Source organism: Haemaphysalis longicornis, unplaced genomic scaffold, assembly GCF_048455015.1.
Source record: "Haemaphysalis longicornis isolate Haplotype H1 unplaced genomic scaffold, Haemaphysalis longicornis Haplotype H1 scaffold_13, whole genome shotgun sequence".
NCBI lineage: Eukaryota > Metazoa > Arthropoda > Arachnida > Ixodida > Ixodidae > Haemaphysalis > Haemaphysalis longicornis.
The window spans coordinates 96,281,239-96,301,589 of NW_027526233.1; the positions used below are offsets into that span (position 1 = coordinate 96,281,239).

Here is a 20,351-nt window from a genome sequence, read left to right on the forward strand (position 1 = left end):
TGTGAACTTCGCGACGAGTGTGACTGACAGACACGACATTGCAAAAGTATTGCATGCGAAACCACTGCCTCGGAAAGTGCTGAAGCTGTAAGCGCAAAATCAAATAGAAAGCTCGTGTCACCTTCTGATTAAAGGTTTTATGTTCAAAATCTTGTGTAAGATTACTTTTTACTGTCGACGGATAACCCTTTATGAAACGGAGACGTTTTAAACCCTCATCCCCGCAAGCGTGCATAGGCTGCGTCGTCTGCTGCTATTATGGGATAGGCGCGGCTTCTGGCGGCATGCTCCAGAACTATGAGGGACCGACGCCGCCTCTGTATTCCGCGCCAACGCGCGGGCACAGAAGTTATATAGGAGGCTATGGCCAGAGCAAGTTGATGTTGGAACGACGGAACCACCTGCAGAGTGAAACGCACGTTTGGGATTCACGTACGGAGCCAAATGGGGCAGCAGACGATCAGAAAATGCTCCTAGAAATGAGCTAGCAGACGATCAGAAAACCCGGTTTTCGAGCTCGCACGTCCAAATCGCCGCCATTTTCCCATGGGCGAAAATCGTTTTTATTTGTCTTCAGAATAAACAGGTAAGTACCGTACCATTGTTCCCGGCGTCAAGCAAAATAGACCACAAAATGCGACCTTCGTGTGAAGTTTGAATGCGAACAGAGCGGCGGTTCGCTCAGGAAATTTTTTGAAGTGTTCCAATTACTGTCGCAACACACTGTAGGTCTCTTCGATTTGGCCTGCACTTTCTGCACGAGTTCCGAATGAGTTCAGCCAGTTCAGCGCAGGCGCCGCCACTGCAGTACCGGTCCTGCACTTTTGTCGTCTGCTTCTGCACCTCCTCTCGGGGAAGTGCAGGGAAATCCGTGAACTCATCCTGCACTCTCTGCACCGTCGGTAAATCGAAGAGAAAAGTGCAGGCGGTGCGCGCTGCGCTCGAAAATCGAAGAGTATGTACAGGGTGTTGCAACAATAACTGGAACACTTTAAAAAATTTTCCTGAGCGATCCGCCGCTCTGTTCACGCTCAAACTTCACACAAAGGTCGCATTTTGTGGTCTATTTTGTTTGACACCGGGAACAACAACGGTACTTACCTGTTTATTCTGAAAATAAATAAAAACGATTTTCGCCTATGGGAAAATGGCGGCGATTTGGACGTGCGAGCCCGAAAACCGGGTTTTCTGATCGTCTGTTAGCTCATTTCTAGGTGCATTTTCTGATCGTCTGCTGCACCATTTGGCTCCGTACGTGAATCCCAAAAGTGCATTTCACACTGCAGGTGGTTCCGTCGTTCCAACATCAACTTGCGCTGGCTCGCACGTTCAAATCAGCGGCTATTTTCCCATAGGCGAAAATCGTTTTTATTTATTTTCAGAATAAACAGGTAAGTACCATTGTTGTTCCCGGTGTCAAACAAAATAGACCACAAAATGCGACCTTTGTGTGAAGTTTGAGCGCGAACAGAGCGGCGGATCGCTCAGGAAAAATTTTTAGTGTTCCAGTTATCGTTGCAACACCCTGTATGTATGTATGTATGTATGTATGTATGTATGTATGTATGTATGTATGTATGTGCGCGTATGTATGTATGCACATGATGATGATGGGTACATCCTGACTATGAGCTGCAAATCGGGGGTCGAGCCCCGGGAAAAAATGAAAACTGTCCGTTTCCGAATTCAGTAACTGTGCACTAACAAATTACGACAACCGAGTGAAACTCAGCCATGATACATGGTTGTCCTAGCGGCCAATTACAGTATAATTTTTCCCAAGGTACCTACATTAGAATGAGGCGAGCACTTTACATTCTACGCGGCTCTGTCGACGGGCGAACGTTTGGTCAGAACCTAGCCGTATCCAGCTTCGCTGTAAGAAACCGTTGGCGCAAGCTTGCATTTCTGCCGAGCGAGACGTAACAACATTTTCTCACCAGGATACATGTCGAACTGTACGTGCGCAATCACATGACTACGACACTCCCTGTCCGCATGAACAGATATCCATATTTTTTAAATATTTTTGCTTTAAATTTGTACCTCCACGGCCCATATACTGGATAACTATGTGCCTTTGTATCTCTTAAAATTTTTATTCCCTCCTAGCATTTTGCTTTTGGCTTGATCGTTCATAAATTTTGCAGGATATTTTTTTATTAAAAATGTGCAATGATGCATCTGACAATCTGATATTGCCCTTTCCCGTGTGTTGGCTTTATGCTCTCAAGCTTTACCTATGCTCCACCTCGAGTCTGTAAGGTTTTCCTAAAGGCTGCGTCTGCTGTTCCAAATAACATAATAAAACTCCAATGGGTGCGTCCTGGTGAGAGCAGGCAGGCTTGGTCGAGAGAGCCCTTTACAGATCGCACTGCCAAGACTGATAAATTACTCACCACACTTTGAATTATAGATGACGCAATGCCGAATCCATCCCACTCCTCCCTTAGAAACAGGCCACAAATATCGGAGTGCAAATAAAGCCGGCTGCACCTCAAACTCCCCTGCCATAGCAGATACGGACAAACTTTTGAGTTGAAAAACGCGCGCAATTAATCTGCTGAAAAGCATCCCTCACGCTCTTGCGCCCCGTGCTATCAGAAGAAATCCGCACCTTGCCAGATCATTTCCATCCTATCTGTTCACTGGAAAAAAAAAAAAATGTATGTCAGAAGTGGGGTTCGAACCCACGCCCTCTTACGAGGACCAGAGCTTAAATCTGGCGCCTTAGACCACTCGGCCATCCTGACAGGGACGACAGGGATGCATTTCGAGTTGTATATAAGCGTTAAGATACCATTTTGTTATGTCATCTTGCGTGATTGTTGCTGTGGTGTGCGCCACGCTGTTAGTTGCCACCGGCCGTTTCGTGCGTGTCACGCCGTCCGAACCCAGTCGAGGAGCTGTTATCAGTCTGTTATAGGTGGCATTACTGCTTCCGCCACTCACGCCAGCCACAATTCGGCGCATTTGAGCGCAGCTGCGGTCGCCAGTGAAAAAGGTGAGCGGTAAATGTGTACTGGCAGCTGTTCATTTGCGGTGGTGCCAGCACAGAGCGGCATCGGAGTTGTTTTTGTGGTGCTGTTGCTTTTGCCTGCGGTGACCTGCGGCCGATGAAGCCGTGCCCCTGAGGGCAAATATCGTTGCAGTTCGTATGAAAGCGTGCCTGCTGGACGGGCGCGGTCAAGGTAGAGCGTTGCAGACTTGGAAGAGTCATTTGTTGCTTGCATGTGGAAACGTGAGTGTCAAAGTATCCGGCCAACGTCGGAAAATGTGCCGGCAGAACAGTGTACTCGTGTACTGTTGTAGCTAGGTTTGAATTTCGGCCCTTTTACGATGTAGCCTAACCCTTCAGTGCGGTGTTTATGTGTAGGCCTGTAAGGGAATCGTTGGCCACGGTGATAAGCTAGCGCCGGTTTTGAGTTTTTCAGTAGGAATAACTGTAGGTTTTTAGGTCGCACGTGGCGTACGAACGTTATCGAAGTTCGTCTGATGATAAAGCCGGCGTAGCCTTGCGTCAGTGGGCGAGCATAGTTTTTGCACAGCTTCAATTCGTTGACATGGTTGGTGAGTGGTGCTGGGGCGTCAACGCTTGCGCACACAAGCGAGGGTGGTTTGAACGAGTGTGTGTAGTTGGTCGTGGCACGACCGCTGGATTCTCGAGAGCGCACGCCAGTTTACGTCCAGCGGCCCAAATTCCTGTTCCGTCGTTAGAGATGCGTCGCTCAGGAGTGATCCGGTTCTTTTGAGCCGCTCTTTTTGAAGAACGAGTGAGCCGTGGCTCAGTAAAAGTGAGCGGCGGTTCTTTTGGAGAGAGGGAGACCCTTCTCGCCCCCTCAGTGATCAGTGTCGAACGGGGCGAGCCACAGCACTGCAAACCATGGAGAAAGAGCCAACGGAGCCTAAAAGCCGGGTCAACGCTCTCTCGCGCCAGCTATTGCCGGCGCGAGAAAGCAACTCCACTGCCGGGCCAGCTGGGGCTAATTTTCCAAATTTCTCCAGCGCCCCCTGTCGTGGGAGCAGACAATTCGAGCCAGGAGAACCGGATGCAGTTTTGACCCGTTCATCGGCTCTTCCGGTGAGCGGATCCGCTCAGTTACTGAGCGAAAGAACCGAAGACCCGGGTCAAATGAGCCGTCGCTCTGCGCCATCTGTTATCGGCGCGGGAAAGCAACTGTACTGCCGGGCCGGCTGGGGCTAATTTTTCAAATTCCTCCAGCGCGCCCCCTGTCGTGGGAGCAGACAATTCGAGCCAGGAGAACCGGATGCAGTTTTGACCCGTTCATCGGCTCTTCCGGTGAGCGGATCCGCTCAGTTACTGAGCGAAAGAACCGAAGACCCGGGTCAAATGAGCCGTCGCTCTGCGCCATCTGTTATCGGAGCGGGAAAGCAACTGTACTGCCGGGCCGGCTGGGGCTAATTTTTCAAACTCCTCCAGCGCGCCTCCTGTCGTGGGAGCAGACAATTCGAGCCAGGAGAACCGGATGCAGTTTTGACCCGTTCATCGGCTCTTCCGGCTCTTTCCGCTCAGTTACTGAACCGAAGAACGGCTCCCGCTCTTTTCGAGAGCCGCTCCTCGCGAAGCGGATCTTCTGAGGCGCCATTTGGGAACCGCGATGGCGGCGGCGGTGAATGACAGATCGGGAGGCCGCAATGGCAGCAGTGAACGAACTGCGTCTGTATTTTCAAAGTAATAGGAGAATAAACTCCTGTGACCATATAATTCACTAGAATCACTACAGTTACATTTGTGCGTGTAGCTGTTGTCCGAATCAGGAACGAGCCGCATCTTCTTAACCGCTCAGTTCCGCGGCGATTATCGGCTCCCGGCGGTTCTTTGGCAGAGCGGCTCTCCTAAGAACCGACGTTCAGCGGCTGCTCGCTCGATTAGAGAATCGTGCTGAGCATGGCTCTGAAGGAGTCGTGTCGGCACGTTCCGGTAGAGTTATTAGAGGCGTATCGGCCGACCCAGCTGGGTCTTGTGTGCAACTTTCGCGTCATCTATTATCGCTGCCAGAAAGCGGACCCGTCGACCTCGCTTCGAATAAACTGAACAAAGTGTTGTTCACCACCACAATATTAAAATTAGTTTCTTGTATTATGTCCAGAATCATTTTTTCTGGCGTCACAGCTCACTAGTAGAGATCATATTTGTGAGGTTATAAAGTTGACAAAAAGTTGCATTTTCTTCTATATATATCGACCGAGAGTGATTCTGAAATACCACTGACACATAAAAACCTTTGTAATGATGGTGAGGCGAATTCTTTTCAGCACAAATACAGCGGATGTTGTTACAAAAAAAATGACTAAATAACAATTGAGTAATAGTTTAGATTATGCATGCTTAACACAGGTTACAAACCTAAATGAACCGCTGAACCGTTCAAAAGAACCGGTACACTTCAGTGAACTGAGCCGTTCTGAGCCGCTCACTGAAGTGAGCCGTTTTGCCCATCTCTATCCGTCGTAACGCAGAAACTTGTACTTCCGTGGGTACTCGACTCGGTGCTGTGAATTCTAGCTGTTTGTAGGATAGGGGTTAGTTCATGGGCTCTATGCAGGCTAGAGCACTGCACGGGCCCGGGCCGGCCCGAAAGCCCGGGCCCGACCCGGCCCGCGGGCCGGGCCGGGCCGGGCCGCCCGAAGTCGATTATCGGCGGGCCCGGGCCGGGCCCGGGCTCAGTGCCGCGGGCCCGGGCTGGGCTCGGGCTCAGTGCCGCGGGCCCGGGCCGGGCTCGGGCTCGACGCCACGGGCCCGGGCCGGGCTCGGGCTTGAATTCACAGGCCCGGCCGTTAATAGTTCCGACGGGAAGTGTAGAAAATAGCATAAAATTGAATATTCTGAGTGTACTTTTACGCGCTTCTTGATGTTATTATACACATTGTTTTAAAAACGTGTTTTGCTAGGGCTGATAGTCATTATGGTGTAACTTTAATGACATTTCATGTACAGCATCAATATTTTATATTTTGGTGTATAACATATCAAAGATACGGTTCCAAGGAATGCCCTAGCGGGGAAGGAATTAATTAAGCCACCCTGGAGCTGTGCACCTATGTCTATGTACGTGTATTTTAGATGTCGAACCAATCTAAATGCGGCTGCCGTGGCTGGAAATCAAACTCGCGTGCTAGAGAAGCGCCACCACTTAGCAACCACTCCAGGGAAAATATTTCAACGCACGCACATATTCGTGGATTCAAATGGACAGCAAGAAATTTCATTAATACCAACTTGTGACCGAAACAACCACATGAAGTTGCCAAGAGTCTGGTCATCAAAGGTGATGGTGTCTCTCGTGTAAGAATACGAGCTATTATTACACCCATGTGGCGTGAACTGCAGATGATGTGAGCTAAACTACGTGTACTTATAAACCCTTATTTTTTGCGTTACAATTCAGGGCGGGCTTGTACAGACTAGATGCTCCGTCTGATTTCCCGCTACGAAGACACTCGACCAAATATAATAAACAAATGTTCTTCAACGTCTAAGACCAGGCCTGGTCACACACATGCGGGCCCTCCCTAGGCTCAAAAAAAAAAGACCGTGCCCTGGCTGAGCGTGGGCTTGATTCGACGGGCCCGGGCCGGGCCTGGGATTGAAACGACGGGCCCGGGCCGGGCCTGGGCTTGAGACGATGGGCCCGGGCCGGGCCTGGGCTTGAGACGACGGGCCCGGGCCGGGCCCGGGCTAGGCTCACTTATGAATGCCCGGGTCCGGGCCGGGCCCGGTCTCGGTGTTACGGGCCCGGGTCGGGCTCGGGTTTCAGAAAGCAGGCTCGGGCCGGGCTCGGGCCTTAAAATCAGGCCCGTGCAGTGCTCTAATGCAGGCGCAAGTGATCAACGTTTCTTTGAGGGAAAGATACCCTTCTGGCGGGAGTTCAACGAAAAAAATCTAAGGGTAGACGACCGGTGAAGATTTTTGGCACGCGGCATTACGCACAATTTAGGGAGAAGGTATGAGCAAATTTTATCTTTCTCCAGAGGTGACGGCGGTCATACCTAAACGCGCACACGTTTTCACTTTGGCGACTCAACTTGGCAGTGGTGTTTGTTAGTGACTACTAATTCATTTCAAAGCTAATGCAAGTCATTGAGATGTGTAAGCTTGAAGTCTGTCAGCTTTTGAACGGTGTGCGGCTGTGGTGGTGATTGGGTGCTAATAGCATACGCATGCACACTAGGTTGTACGTTTTGATTTGATTGTAGGGTTTAACGCGCCGACGCAACGCAGGCGACGAGGCGCGCCGTAGTGGAGGGCTCCGGATTAATTTTGACCACCTGGGGATCTTTAACGTGCGCCGAAATCTCGTACACACGGGCGTTTTTGCTTTTCGCCTCCATCAGAAAAGCGGCCGCCGCGGCCGGGAATCGAACCCGCGACCTTGTGCTCAGCAGCGTGGGTGTACGTTTTCTAATGCCTCCCACTTGTATGACGAATCTTGGAAGATTTTGTTTGCGAACACGAAAAATACATGGAGCCCCAGCAGTATAAGCTTTGCTTAAAAAATATTCCCCTTGGTGAGTTCAGCCGTGGAATTGCCAATGAAAGCTATACAGCTTTCTGTGAAGCTGGAAATGTGTGTTGTCAACATCCGACCCCCCTCCGCTGTGAGTTGTCGATTCATTATGCGTCTTTTGCTGGCTGGAGCAGCTTGCTGGCTTCCAAGGTGGTTATACCCCTGTCACACGGGCACTTTCAATCGCGATTGAGTCGATCCGGATCGGGCGCATGCTACACGGCAGTTTCAATCGCGATCGAGCTTGATCCCGCTCGAACTCGATCCTTGTTTCTCAAGCGCAATCGAGGCTTCCAAGCGCGATCGAACAAAAGCGGCGATACTCTCGTCCCTGCTCAGTAATGACACAGAAGGTGAAAACTTCAACTAACGCCACAAACTGTGTCAAATATTAACTTGACCCAAATGAGCATGAGGTAACATTTACATAGTTACGTATTCCTACTACAGCGAGAAGTTACCAGACGTCGGTCGCAAGTACATTGGTTAGCGCCATCTGACGTACGCCAGTGCAACCGGTGCAACTTTTCGATCACAATTGAAACGGGCCGTGTAGCAGCGGCAGTGCGTCGAGCGCGCTCGAAAACTCGATCGCGATTCACTTCAATCGCGATTGATAGTGCCCGTGTGACAGGGGTATCAGTCCCCTCGATAAAGCAGTTTCCCGCATTTACAATTTCAACCTGTTGTGTTTGTAGCTGAGTGTCTATGCCGTGATTACGTGCATACTGGAGTGGGTGAATCTTTTATTGCATCAAGGAGGGGATGTGGAGCTTCTGATCAAGCACCGTAGGCAAGGAGGGTGTTCTTGTTGATGTTTGGGCCGGAAGTCTTCAGCGGAGTCGGCCCCGGCTAGACTTCTCCTGCCAGACCGCTCTTAGCTGCAACAGTGGCAGTTTCTCATAATGAAGATTGTTCGCCTAATTCAGTGGTGTGGGGTGTTTGTACTGATGTTTGTTAGGCTTTCTGGGCAATGTTTGGCAAAGTGTGGGCGTGTCCATACTGGGGGGTGGAGATCTCATTTAGCGTCAGTGTTACAGAGGGTGTTTTGCACGACTTTATGTGATGTACAGAGCGTAGGCTGCATTTGCGCATAGTTTGTTGGTGGAGATGGCTTCAGATCCGCTGCAGAAGATTATGTATGCTGGGCGAGGAATTAGAACTCTGTTGGCTTTCTCAGGTGCGGATTCCTGGCTGCCCGTGGTTGCCGATGGACTCTGTGGCGAGGCTGGCACCGCAAATTCTACAGTCAAAGGTCAAGTCTGCGGGGGAGGTCGGCTCGGTCTCTACGGTCAACTGGCTTCAGGGGCAGTCGATACTGCTTCCTGTGCCACAATGCTACCGTGGTTCACTGCACCTGGCGAGTTGCTTCTCGGCGTCGCCACTTGTGCCACATCAGGTGCGTCATCTGTTGCATCATTCAACATGTGACCAATAATATGACCAATCTTTTGCCTTATCCACCAGAAAACAGCCCATATCAGACAGTAAAACACACAGAAGGCAAAGTTTTTCGCCCATTATTTGCTCGGCCGTTATCAAAACCGTAATTTGCAGTTAAGTTAGGACTCGCGCATGTGTTATGCGTGGCAGTCACATTTTGGATTCAGCTATACTTCTAGCAATAATTGCGGCTAGTTTCGTACATAATGCAGTACAAGTGCTTTACCAATCCGAACTTTCTCGCAGCAAAGCAATGTCACTTTTGCCAAGACGTTAGCGAGAAGCTGGTGCCACTGTATTATCCTTGCAGAGAGGGTTTGTGAGACCTCTCGTCAAGATGCGAAGATAGAATGACGTTAATGAGGAGTGAGCCTCGGCCTTTGCAGTTCATTGTACCACCATTTGATCGCAGGTGAATGTCTTATCGCTTCTCGGCCTTTTCACTAAGATCAAAGTGCTCTCTCACGAAGCCAACGTGTAGGTGAGTGAATGCCAATCCACAATTAAGCTTTTCCTCCCTTTTTTTTTCTAATCAGGTTTCAGTGCACAATAGCATCTAGAAAAGACTCCTCAAGGAACAGATGTTTTCCTCTTTCATACAAGCCCTCAGTTAATAAAACTGCACAAAAAAAAAAAGCGGGAATCTTTCAGGGAGGAGATCTTGAAAGAACATAATTGCTATTTTCATAGCCTCGTAGCTCAAATTTTTCCGTGGTGTTAATGTTACCGAACTACTCCAACCAGTATTCTTGGATAAAGTAAATAACTTCTACAGTGCGGTCCACTGTTAAAGGGAAACGGCGTTCGCGTGGCCGCTGCACTCCGTGAAGCGCCAGCGCCGAGAAGTGGCGAGAATGGGAGGCAGCCGGCGCATGCGCACTGACCGCACAAAGGCAGGAGAAGCCGCTCTGTTGTCTGCTACGGCGCCTCGCCGTGCTGCTCAGATTCTTGGAATGCGAAATTCCTTGGCTATCGCAAGCTGAACGGCCCGGAGAAGAGCCGTAGCAGACAACAGAGCGGCTTCTCCTGCCTTTGTGCGGTCAGTGCGCATGCGCCGGCTGTCTCCGATTCTAGCCACTTCTCGGCGCTGGCGCTTCACAGAGTGCAGCGGCCGCGCGATCGCCGTTTCCCTTTGACAGTGGACCGCACTGTACATATAATTGTTTTTTATGTTTTATATTGTATATGTTTATTCATTAATATTGTTTTATTATTTTATATTTTATTTGATTTTTATATTATATTTTATTTTATTTTAATAATTTTATGCACATGAGCGGGACAAGCAATTCAAGAATAAAACAAATAATTGATCTGCACTTAACATCGTCTAATCCACGTACTTACAATATGGAATGATAACGATATTGCCCGAACGCTTGTTCTACATTTACAACACAACACTTCAAGCACGAAAGCACTTCACTCACTTCACGTCAATCTCTGAATCAACTTTGCGCGCGTTCTTGCCGCCTGCACTTGAATGCTCGCAATCTCGTGCTGGTTCAGGAACTTTTTCCAAAAGTGCATCCGTGTCGCTGGGTAAAAGTTCAAGACGCGGTCACTAACCTCTTCAAAGTGGGCGTTACGTCCAACCCAGGCTATTGTGTTCTGGGATAGCTCCTCCACGATAACCCAAAAGAGGTCGCCGAAAACTTCCTTTTATTGCGGAGCAGTATATGTCCAACCGCCCCAGTTTTCATTCCGGTGAAGCTGATTTACTCAGCGCTGCTGGGGTGCTCCACCTCGCCCCGCCGACAGCGCTTTAAACAACTGCTGTTCTCCTCGCCACCACTGATGCCTCTTTCACAAGCCACACAATCATCTGATAAAGGCGGTAGCGCCCTTATCAGGCGTTACCGGAGCAACTTGCCCGCTTTAAACGCTAAATGTGAGCCAATAATCCTTTTTCAGCATGAAAGGCTTTCCGCATGACATTTGCACCCGCGTATTTCATGCTTAAAGGAGCCATGAAGAGAAAATGCAAGTTTGGTTCGTTCAAAAGATTGCCTAGTTAGAACTTCACTCAAATAAGCTACATAATTAGGAGAAAAGGGAATGGCCATGCGGCCCACTAACTCATTTCCCGCAGCAGAACCTATGATGTCGTACGAGACAGCCCTGCGATTGGCGGAGGGCGGCAAAAGCAAATTAGGCAGAGCTTATAAGCTTGCCGAACGAGCTATTTGCGCCTACATTGAGGGCACATTTATTGTAAAGCCCTAAGAATGGTGGGACAAACAGTGGAAGTTACGAAAGCACACGTGAACACGGAAGTACTGATGCGTACTGCTGTTGGTACTGCGCGCACTGTGCTTGGTTAGATGCACAGCACTGCGGGGCTTTGGGGTTGTCTGAGACGACACTGGCTGATTGACGCAAGCGACGGTGTCTTACGTGGCCATATTTGTCGAGCGAGCACCATGTTTCCCGAAACGATTATTTTCTCCGGAAACAAAAACAAGCCATGTTTGAATACGGTCACAAACAAACCGAAGGCAGAAAACTGTTGTCGCGGTGTGGTGGTGCCATCTGGGTTCACTAATGGTAAGCAAGCCTCGCTTCCACACCCGGACACGACTTGGGAGGAGCAGAGTCGAGTTTGGCCGTGCCGCTCCACACCAAGTTTAGCTGAAAGACCTGCTCTCATGATGTCATTGCAAGCGTCGTTCAAATGCAGGTTTTGGCGTGAGAATCAAAATGTTAGCTTAAATTGATTAATTTCGCAGTGAGTAAAGCATCTTTTGCTTCCGGACAAACGCTGTGGGCACTGTAGAATACAAAATCTTTTGAATAAAACAAACTTGTATTTTCTCTTCATGGCTCCTTTAAGCACGTCGGAGCACGAGGTCGCAGGTTCGATTCCCGGCCGCGGCGGTCGCTTTTCTGATGGAGGCGAAAAGCAAAAACGCCCGTGTGTTCGAGATTTCGGCGCACGTTAAAGATCCCCAGGTGGTCAAAATTAATCCGGAGCCCTCCACTACGGCGCGCCTCATCGCCAGCGTTGTGTCGGCGCGTTAAACCCTACAATCAATCAATCCTTTAAGCACGTGTCCATCACCGGTTGCCGGTTTATCAGAGCACTGCTTGGTGGTGAAAGCTATGGGGCGTGCATGCACAGCTAGTCTTCATGTCGCTACCGATGGCATGCACGTTGTGCTGGCGGGAAATTTAAACGTGGAAGTCTCGCGGCTCAAGGCGACCTGCCAGCTGTCCTCATTGGTGGAGCGGTTTGGGTTTGGGTTGGTGTGTTATGCAGACAATGAGATGCCTACGATGAGGGACGCAAATGGACGGCAACACAGTTGTCTGCTAGAATAAAGCTGGATTCCTTCCAGGTGCCGTTGGCTCGGAGGGAGAGCAGCGGGAAACGAAGGAGTGTCTGCCGGAACGGAAGCGCGAACGGGTGCGAAGACAACAGAAAGCCGCTGACGCCGCCGTTTCCACTGCAAGCTCCAGCTCGCCGAGTAGCTTGGAACCTCTCCTGGATGCGCAGCGACGTTGCCGTGAGACCATAATTGTTTTCAGCTTTGAAAGTGACAATTTTGGCGGTACCTTTCACTTGTAAGCTTGCACACATACTTGGTTGCCGGTTTATCAGGCACGCGCAGATGTAGTTTTATGCTCTCCCTGATGACATGTCCATTGTGCTGGCGGGAGGTTTAAACGTGTACGTTCACCGCCCCATTGCAAACCTTCCTCCGGTGTCGTCAGTGGACGAGTGGATTCGGTTGGTGTGTTACGCGGACAGTTAGATGCCTACCACGCAGGAGGGAAATGGACAGCTCCATGCTTGTCCTCTGGAATTAATCTCAAGTCTTTCAAAGTTTGATTTGGCTAAGTGCTAATTCTCCAATCGCAAATTACAAACCGTGTTTTGTTCTGTGCATTTCGTGTACTGCGTCGAGCTTCGCAGGCCATCTTCTTCACCGAGTGGAAGGGCACTACTTTTTCTGTCCTCTTCTCAATGACACATTTGATGCCATCAAGCATACTACCACAGGCATACGACCATAGGCACTTGCAGTAGCCGACTTGCCGTTGCAAACTACACATTTTTCAATCTGTGGAGCCTCCTCTGGTGGATCCAAAGGGAAGAACGAGGTGAGCTCACCATTTCTGCTATCCAGCGGGATCACACGCCCACGGGCAGGCATTTGCATAGATTTCATGTCGTTAACAGTTACAGCTGACCCGTCAGGAGCCGTATGCAAATCATCTGAGTCGTCGCAGTGGCCGACCTGGGATTCATCCTGGGCTTGGGCGGCTGCTCCTTGGGGTTTTCCGCTTCCCTCCCTCCATCTCTTCTCTCACGGCTTCCAAAAATAAACGGGGAGATTCGGAAACGCCTTTGGGACAGCATTTTTGGTCAAACTCCACTTTCCACGAGGGATTCTACTCTTTTTTTTTTTCCCCTCAATGACGTGAATGTACGTCTTGTCGATGTCTTGTTTGTGAAAATGCAAATCCCATACCCTTGACTTGCTAGTAAGGCTCTTGTACGCACGTGGAATCGCTGTATCCCACGTGGAGTGCAGTCCTTCGTCGCTTGGTGCACAAAAGAAATGCCGCTGCGAGCGGTTTGGATCATTTCTCTAGCCACTCGTGCAGCCGGGCATGCAGCACGTCGGCCTGTCTCTAACAGGGAAGGTTACGGCCCACACTTTCCCAAAATAAACTACAACACCAAACAGCAATCGCTGACTAACCATACCGCATTTGCGACGAGACTATACTGTCGATACCAGACGATGTGACCAGCCTGTCCAGGCTGCCGCGACGACTGGCAATCAGGATCCACTTGCGACTGCAGTGCTACCGGCTCCCGCGTGAGGTGGCGGTCCCGTGAAATGAGGCGTAGTTTGGCAACTGAACCTATCTAGTTACGTTGAGTAAAGGCACTCTGTCGCGGAGTTGCGGGGTTTTTCCCATCATCATATGGGGGCGCCACCTATATTTGGCATCGTGGCTGTGCCGGTAAGCCAGAAAGTAACACAACCAAGGAAAACCAAATACACAGGGTGGCCACTATGACTACACTCGATCCGCCGTGGCCTACGCCTTAACCACCTCCGACCCCGAACTTATAACTCGGGCAGCTGTACGCGACACGCGAAACACTCTAGAGGCAAACACTTGTTTAAACCTCGACAATGCAACAACAACAAAAAATACTAACACGTACGCAACACGCAAAACACTCTAGGGGACAAGCATCGTTACCCCCCCCCCAACAACAGCACTTACTATAAGAAAAAATCTAGCAGCTCTGCAAGCTGTACCCGACACGTGAAATGCCCTCAAACATCGTTACCCTTGATAACGACAATTACGACACCCAGCTCACAAAAAACCAACTCTCAGCTCGTTAGCTACGAGTGACGCTAGAAGAAACCCAAAGGAGGCGGATATCTTAATCCCATCCAACAAACAATTACGAAGGGGAGGCGCGGCAAAAGAAAATCTCTACGAGGCAAGGAGAACCCGCCGATTCACTAGCGGAACGTCGCGACGAGGTGGAGCCAGCCTCGCCGGGCAGCCGCTTACGTGTTTCGGGGATTCGGGGTGCGGCAGCTGGTCGGCCATGGGACTCGCGGCGACGGGCGAACTCGAGCGTTAGGCCGTAGTCGTTCTGTTGCGGGAGGGCCTGGCCGGCAGTTTGTGACAGTTTGTGTGTTTCATTACAACACGTGCAATGTAGCCACTGACATCATAACAGTTGCTGATATTGTCGGGAGGCTTGCACGAACCTTTTCCACCTTCAGACGCTGCAGATTCCACTTCATTGCAACCCAAAAGCCCCTGCTTCTGCACACGACATTACCATACCCAATTCTGCCTAAGGTAATGGAGTTCCTTTTTTGACGAGGCTAGTGAAGCGGTTCTTACACATCTCTACACCTCCATCTCTCCTCCTCCTCCAAGTAATTCTCTGTCTGTGTATAGATAGAAGCTGCCCTAGACGTTTGAAACTCTGGTGTGCACATGCAGTGATTGGCCAAGTGTCCATTTCCCCCGCAACTGATTGTACGGCTGCTCTGTGCTCCTTGAGTCGGTGGTTTAAGCACCGCCCTGTTAGGCCGATGTAGCGTTTGCCGGTAGATGTCTAGTGTCTCTGCCGTCCACATTCTTCCCCTGTGTTGACTTGAGTCGGGTAAAATTTTAGTGAAGCCCAATACAGCTCAGCGTCTCCGGAGGCGAACCAGTCGGGGGTGTCCTTAGTCCAGGCATCCCTGGATCTGGTTGCGATGGAATCGGGGTGTGTGGGAGCATCTCCATACGATGTGGTAGAAAGTGCTTTCTCATAGCAAAACTTGTGCTGTGGCGAGTGATAGGGAAGGGACGGTCAGGTCAGGTTTTGTGAGGGAAGTCTTGAGTTCGAAATTGACGGAGAGTGATTTCATTGCCCTTTTTTGCGGAGTGAAGGGGGGGGGTAGCATTTCAAGTTCGAGCCGCTTCATCTCTAGCTCATCTGCACAAGGTTGTGCTTCCCAGGGGTGAGACAGCTGCGCATATTGCGCAGTTTTGATACAAGCGTGTTTTCCTGTGCCAGGCTGCTCCAAAAGCTTGAAAATCGCAAAAATTGCGCCAAACTGCTCCAAACCAGTCTGAGAGCCAAGAATTTTAACGCTTCCGCTTTCTTTCTCCCTAGCTCATCCTCTGCTTTGTTTTTCTTATCTTGCTCCCGTTCTTTCATAAGCTCCAGGCACTCTGAGTGCTCACCGTCGTCTGCCCCCACTGCTTCGATGGCCTCGATGATTTCTGGCTTTCTTTTCTCTTCGCCCAAGCTTAACCCCAACATTTTTGCCAACTCTAGGAGTTGCGGCTTTCGTAGCGACTTAAAATTCACGTCTGTCTCGAGTGCTTTACCCCGACGCACCAAAGTAACCTCGCGTCAAAAGAGTAATGCACTTTACCTCACTCGCTACAGTTTGTAAGCAGAGCCTGGTAATCCCTCAATCAGAATGGCGTCGCACTCACCAAACTTCACCAAACTTGGCGTCGCACTCACCACTCACCAATGGCGTCACCACTCTCCAAACGCGATCGCAGGCAAGAAACTGCGATCGCGCGTTTCCCTATATGAGGCAGTAGTCGAAGCTCAAAAAAAAAATAATAAAAGGTGCCTATTGAGGTCACATGGATGCCTGGTACTCTAGGTAAGAAACTTACCACAGGGGTCCTTCGTGGCACCGACGTCTACTTTGTGGTTGTTAGTGTTGAGGCGAATAGCCTTGAAACGAACTTGTTCCACCTTCTTCACGCTGTACTGATTCAACTTTGGGAGCTGGAAACCATTGAGGCTTTTCGTAAAAAGGGTAGGGTACTGGTATCTTTTTGGACATGGCAAGCCCATTAATCGCCAAGCAAAGCAAGGAACGGGCAAGCGCAGTCTTGCTCTCAGGTTCATTGGCAGACGTGGCCAGCAAAGCAGTCTTGGTCCTTATTGCACCGAAGCTTTGGCTTTAGGCGCATTTTGTCCGCTCGAAGAACCAGCCTTTGACTGGTGCGCATCAAGCTTGTCAAGTTCAGCTTTCAGCAGAGCTTGGTTAAAGTTATTGATGCCTGTTTCTCTTGAACTGCGTTCGATGTAATTTTGCGGGGTTTTTTGACATTGGAGCTTAAGCGCCATTTCTCTCCTTGCATGCTGGGCTCTTGCGTCTGAAATTGGTAATCTGGTTCAGTAGAGAGGCAGTGGGGAGGTGCCTCCTCGCTTTTGCTTGGTCACGGATGTACTTTGGGTCAGCGAAATGGCGCTCATCCTTTAATCTCTTGAGTTCCGCTTTGTGGTGGCCAGCCGTCTGGCAAAGCCTTTCTGCCTGCTTTTTCAAATCTCCCCCCCCATTCTGTTCAATTTCGCTTACTTCGTTGCAAAGAGGCTGGATCTTGCATAGACTTGTGTTGCCAATCTGCGCCCGTTGCACGAGTACAACATGTTGCCCCATCTATCGCACTTCTGCATGGGTCATTCACTGCAGCTTCATTACCACTGTTAGTGTACGTGTCTCCTCAAGGACACAGCGGTCAATATATCTCAATTTGACCCTTCAGTACCTCTGCCTTTTTCAAACCTCTTGTTTTCTTGTTGGCCCGTTTTCTTTATATTCACACCCTGCAGTTGATTGCTTCTCGGATGTTTTCGCTCGTTATTTTTTTTTTTTTTTCCGAGGGGTGTGATCTTGGGTAGGACAGATAGTCCGAAAGTGCAGACGGAACAGCTCTTTTCGCCAGGCGGCACCGTTTCCCCTCGGGGAGGTCCGTTTCTTTAAAGTGCTGGCTACGTTCCCTTGAGTAGTTAAACGTAGTGTTAAGCTCCCAGTCTTCCCTTTGAATTGCTCTCATCCAATGTTGTCATGCCGTCTTGTTTGCAACGCGATGCCCTTCCGAAACTGGCCGAACCTCTCGACAGCCCATGTCACAGCCAAAGCCTCTTTTTCCATTTGACTTTAGCGGCTCTCAGTATCCGTTAGAGAACATTAGGTGTAAGCAAGCACTCATTGTTCTCCCTATGGTTGATCTTGAAGCAATACGGTTCCGAGACCGTGTGAACTTTCGTAGCCTGACACAAGTGTGGGAGACGCATTTAGTCATGTGGACCTTTCAACTGTGCAAGCTTTTGAGCTTGTTGAAAGCAGCTTGCTGACACGGTCCCCAAAGCCACGAGTTTGTCTTTCGCAGCCATGCCCTGATCGGTGCTGTGATGTCGGAAAGATGAGGAACGAAGCGGCCCACATGGTTCGCCGTTTCCGGCAGTCTTGGGGCACCACTGACATCCGATGGCGTTGGCAGCATGCCGCTAGCACAGCCGTATCCGAAGCCGGAACTAACCAAAGCTGCCGGCCAGTGGCAGCAGCAGCAGAACATGTGACCCCTGTGAGCGGAATTTTTGCGCATCGTTGAAATTTAAACGCGAACAAAAACAGGCACAAGGAAGGGGACATCAGTGATGCATGTTTACCAACTAGCTTGTCCCCCCATTCTACATCAGAATTGTTGTAGCCCCAAGACGAGCACATTGTTGGTGTGCCACTAGGTTGCAACGAGTTAAAGGTGGAAAGTTGGGCTGGTTGGTTAGATGATAGTGGTTTCATTTTACTAGCGCAAAGGACGGACCACACGAGCAAGAAAATCACAGGACGAACGCTAGACATCAACTGAATTCATTACAAAGTACACATACACACTATGACAACGGCGCACGTGCCAAGGTTAATCTTTGCTGTAGGAACATCACTTCTTTAGTGGACAGTGCCACAGAAGGGGCGCTGGTACACTCGTCACCTTCTTGATCAATGCAATATGCCTCGTAGATTGCACGTTCGCGTTGGGAGTGTGACCTGCGCAGGACCGGTGTTTTTTTTTTCGAATGCTGGAGTGCATTTGCACTTGGGACAATGGTCGGCCAAGTGCCCCCCCTCCCATTACAGCCAATACTGCTGAGCGATGCTCTCTAAGTCTGTCATTCAGGCATCGCCCCGTCTGGCCAATGTAACATTTACGGCAGGCCAGCGGAATGCGATAAACTACACCAGTGCTGCATGGCACAAAGCATGTGGCGTGCTTGTTTGAGCACTCAGGTCTTTTCGTTTCGCTGTTGACTTTCGCTTTTGAAAAGGTTCAGATGCTTCTGGATAAATTTAGACAATGCTCCCTGTGACGACAGTGGTTGTCGTTAACACGGGTTTCATGAACGATAGATTACATGTGGATTACATGTCTGTCAAGATGGCGTCTTCGGACGTCGGGAACATCCGGGTACAGCCTGAGGCGATGCATCTGACGATGCGGCTTTCGTCGCATCCCCTTTTTTTTGTTTTTATAAATCGAGTCTCACAACTGGCTTGACGACTGGATCTGCACTTCCTCTAATCCTTTCTCTTCACTGCAGTGCGGGGTCTCGTCAATGTCACAGCTGGTCTGGTTGGCTGATGCCAGGAAGTCCAACTGAACCATCTTTTGTGGATAGCCTTCTCTAAGTCCAGTTGCAGCTCATGCTTGCGACACATTCAGCTAGAAAGTGACGACACAACAGACCTGTTCTTAAAAATGTGGTGCAGCTGCAGGTCTCATCTACCACAGATACTTCGTGCAGTGCATCACTTGCCCCTGATGCAACCGTGTACCTATCCTCCGAGACTTGTTGCACATCAAGACTTGACGCCTTCAGTTTTTTTCCGTCTTCTTGCTTACCAAGTTGCAAAGCGTATGGCATGAGAACTTGCGCGCACATGCGTTCCACTTCCTGGGATCTGTTGTGCGAATAAAACGTAGTACAGTCGAATCCCGCTACAACGAAATTGACGGGACGTGCGAAAAATTTCATTGAAGCGAAAATTCGTTGAGGCGAAATCTGCCGCAACACACCACGGAAAGGCCAGAAAAATAGCCCCGTATGCTTCCGCATCATTGGCAGCATAATACAATGTTTAGAAAAAGGAGTGACGCGCAATAACGTCATGTTTATTCGGATAACAAAGATACCAATGGTTATCTGTTCTTTCACTGCACGCGAAGAACGCGTTGCGGAGTGGGGTGAAGAAATGCAGGCGCAAAACGTATTGCTGTACAACAAGGCGTGTCCACCGAGCTGATTACTTGCAGATAGCTGCTAGGCCATTGGAAGCCCCCCTCTCACTTGTAGCAGGAGCAGTGCCGTTATCTTATCATCTGACACGGCGCGGCAGCTACTGACCTTGGCAGGTTAGACGCGCGCGCTTGCATTTAACACAACTGCGCGCTCATGACTAAGATAGGATGACTTGGCTTCAAGACCAAACACGCAAACATGATTTTTGCTCTTGGCTATGAAGAATGGTAGACGGAAAACGGCAAGGACAGCTGCTCACAACGCATACATGACGGCGCCGCGCCAACAGCGGAGCACATTTGTGCGATTTCAACTGGATACGGATTGGCTGTAGCTCCGGCTTGGTGAACCGGGCTTGCGCCTCATGTAAAGACGGCCAGCCACATCGTTATCACCATCAAACAATGGCGTCCGCCTATGGGTTTTTTTTTTTTTTTTTTTTTTGTTGCGATGTGGTCGCACCGCGCATGTTTTCGGTGAAACTAGGCGTCCTGAATGTATAAAAAGTTACATAAAGCTGGCGCTATGCTTATTTTATTGTAAAATAATTGTTCAAACCCAGCCCAAATCATTGAAAATTTCGTTGAAGCGAAACCAAGCCTGACAAATGGTTCGTTGTGGCGAGGACTTTGTTGCATGGACTTCTATGGCTGGCTGACGGGGAATTGGAAATATTTCGTTGAAGCGGCGTTCGTTGTAGCGGGGTTCGACTGTACACGTTTTGAGCAGCGTGGTTTTGTGCGTTCCTTCGGGCTTCGAGTCGGCGAGGCTCAAACTGCTGTGCAAAGCTT

At 49.8% G+C, this 20,351-nt stretch overlaps 1 protein-coding gene and 1 non-coding gene across 5 annotated transcripts; one reads left to right on the forward strand and one right to left on the reverse strand.

Moving 5' to 3' along the window:
* Positions 1 to 2,669: 2,669 nt before the first annotated feature.
* Positions 2,670 to 2,753, reverse strand: Trnal-uaa (transfer RNA leucine (anticodon UAA)). Its single transcript has one exon. It is a non-coding gene; the product is annotated as a tRNA-Leu (tRNA).
* Positions 2,754 to 2,842: 89 nt separating this feature from the next.
* LOC144164419 (uncharacterized) lies at positions 2,843 to 19,242 on the forward strand. 4 transcript variants are annotated; one of them, XM_077694951.1, is made up of 4 exons: positions 2,843 to 3,004; positions 8,710 to 8,928; positions 12,311 to 12,478; positions 18,862 to 19,242. In XM_077694951.1, exons 2-4 carry the CDS (start codon positions 8,740 to 8,742, stop codon positions 18,919 to 18,921), a joined length of 417 nt encoding a protein of 138 aa, XP_077551077.1. In that variant the 5' UTR covers positions 2,843 to 3,004; positions 8,710 to 8,739; the 3' UTR covers positions 18,922 to 19,242. The 4 variants fall into 4 exon arrangements, 3 of the variants coding, with proteins under 3 accessions (XP_077551077.1, XP_077551074.1, XP_077551075.1); XM_077694948.1 differs by lacking the exon at positions 2,843 to 3,004 and adding an exon at positions 3,011 to 3,241; XM_077694949.1 differs by lacking the exon at positions 2,843 to 3,004 and adding an exon at positions 3,011 to 3,191.
* Positions 19,243 to 20,351: the final 1,109 nt, after the last annotated feature.

Excerpts from the sequence above, each read along its gene's own strand:
- LOC144164419 (XM_077694948.1), top strand. The coding sequence starts at position 3,158 with ATGAAAGCGTGCCTGCTGGACGGGCGCGGTCAAGGTAGAGCGTTGCAG. Across the intron at positions 3,242-8,709 it reads TGTTGCTTGCATGTGGAAAC|GTGCGGATTCCTGGCTGCCC; the intron begins GTGAGTGTCAAA and ends TGGCTTTCTCAG. Across the intron at positions 8,929-12,310 it reads CGCCACTTGTGCCACATCAG|GTGCCGTTGGCTCGGAGGGA; the intron begins GTGCGTCATCTG and ends GATTCCTTCCAG.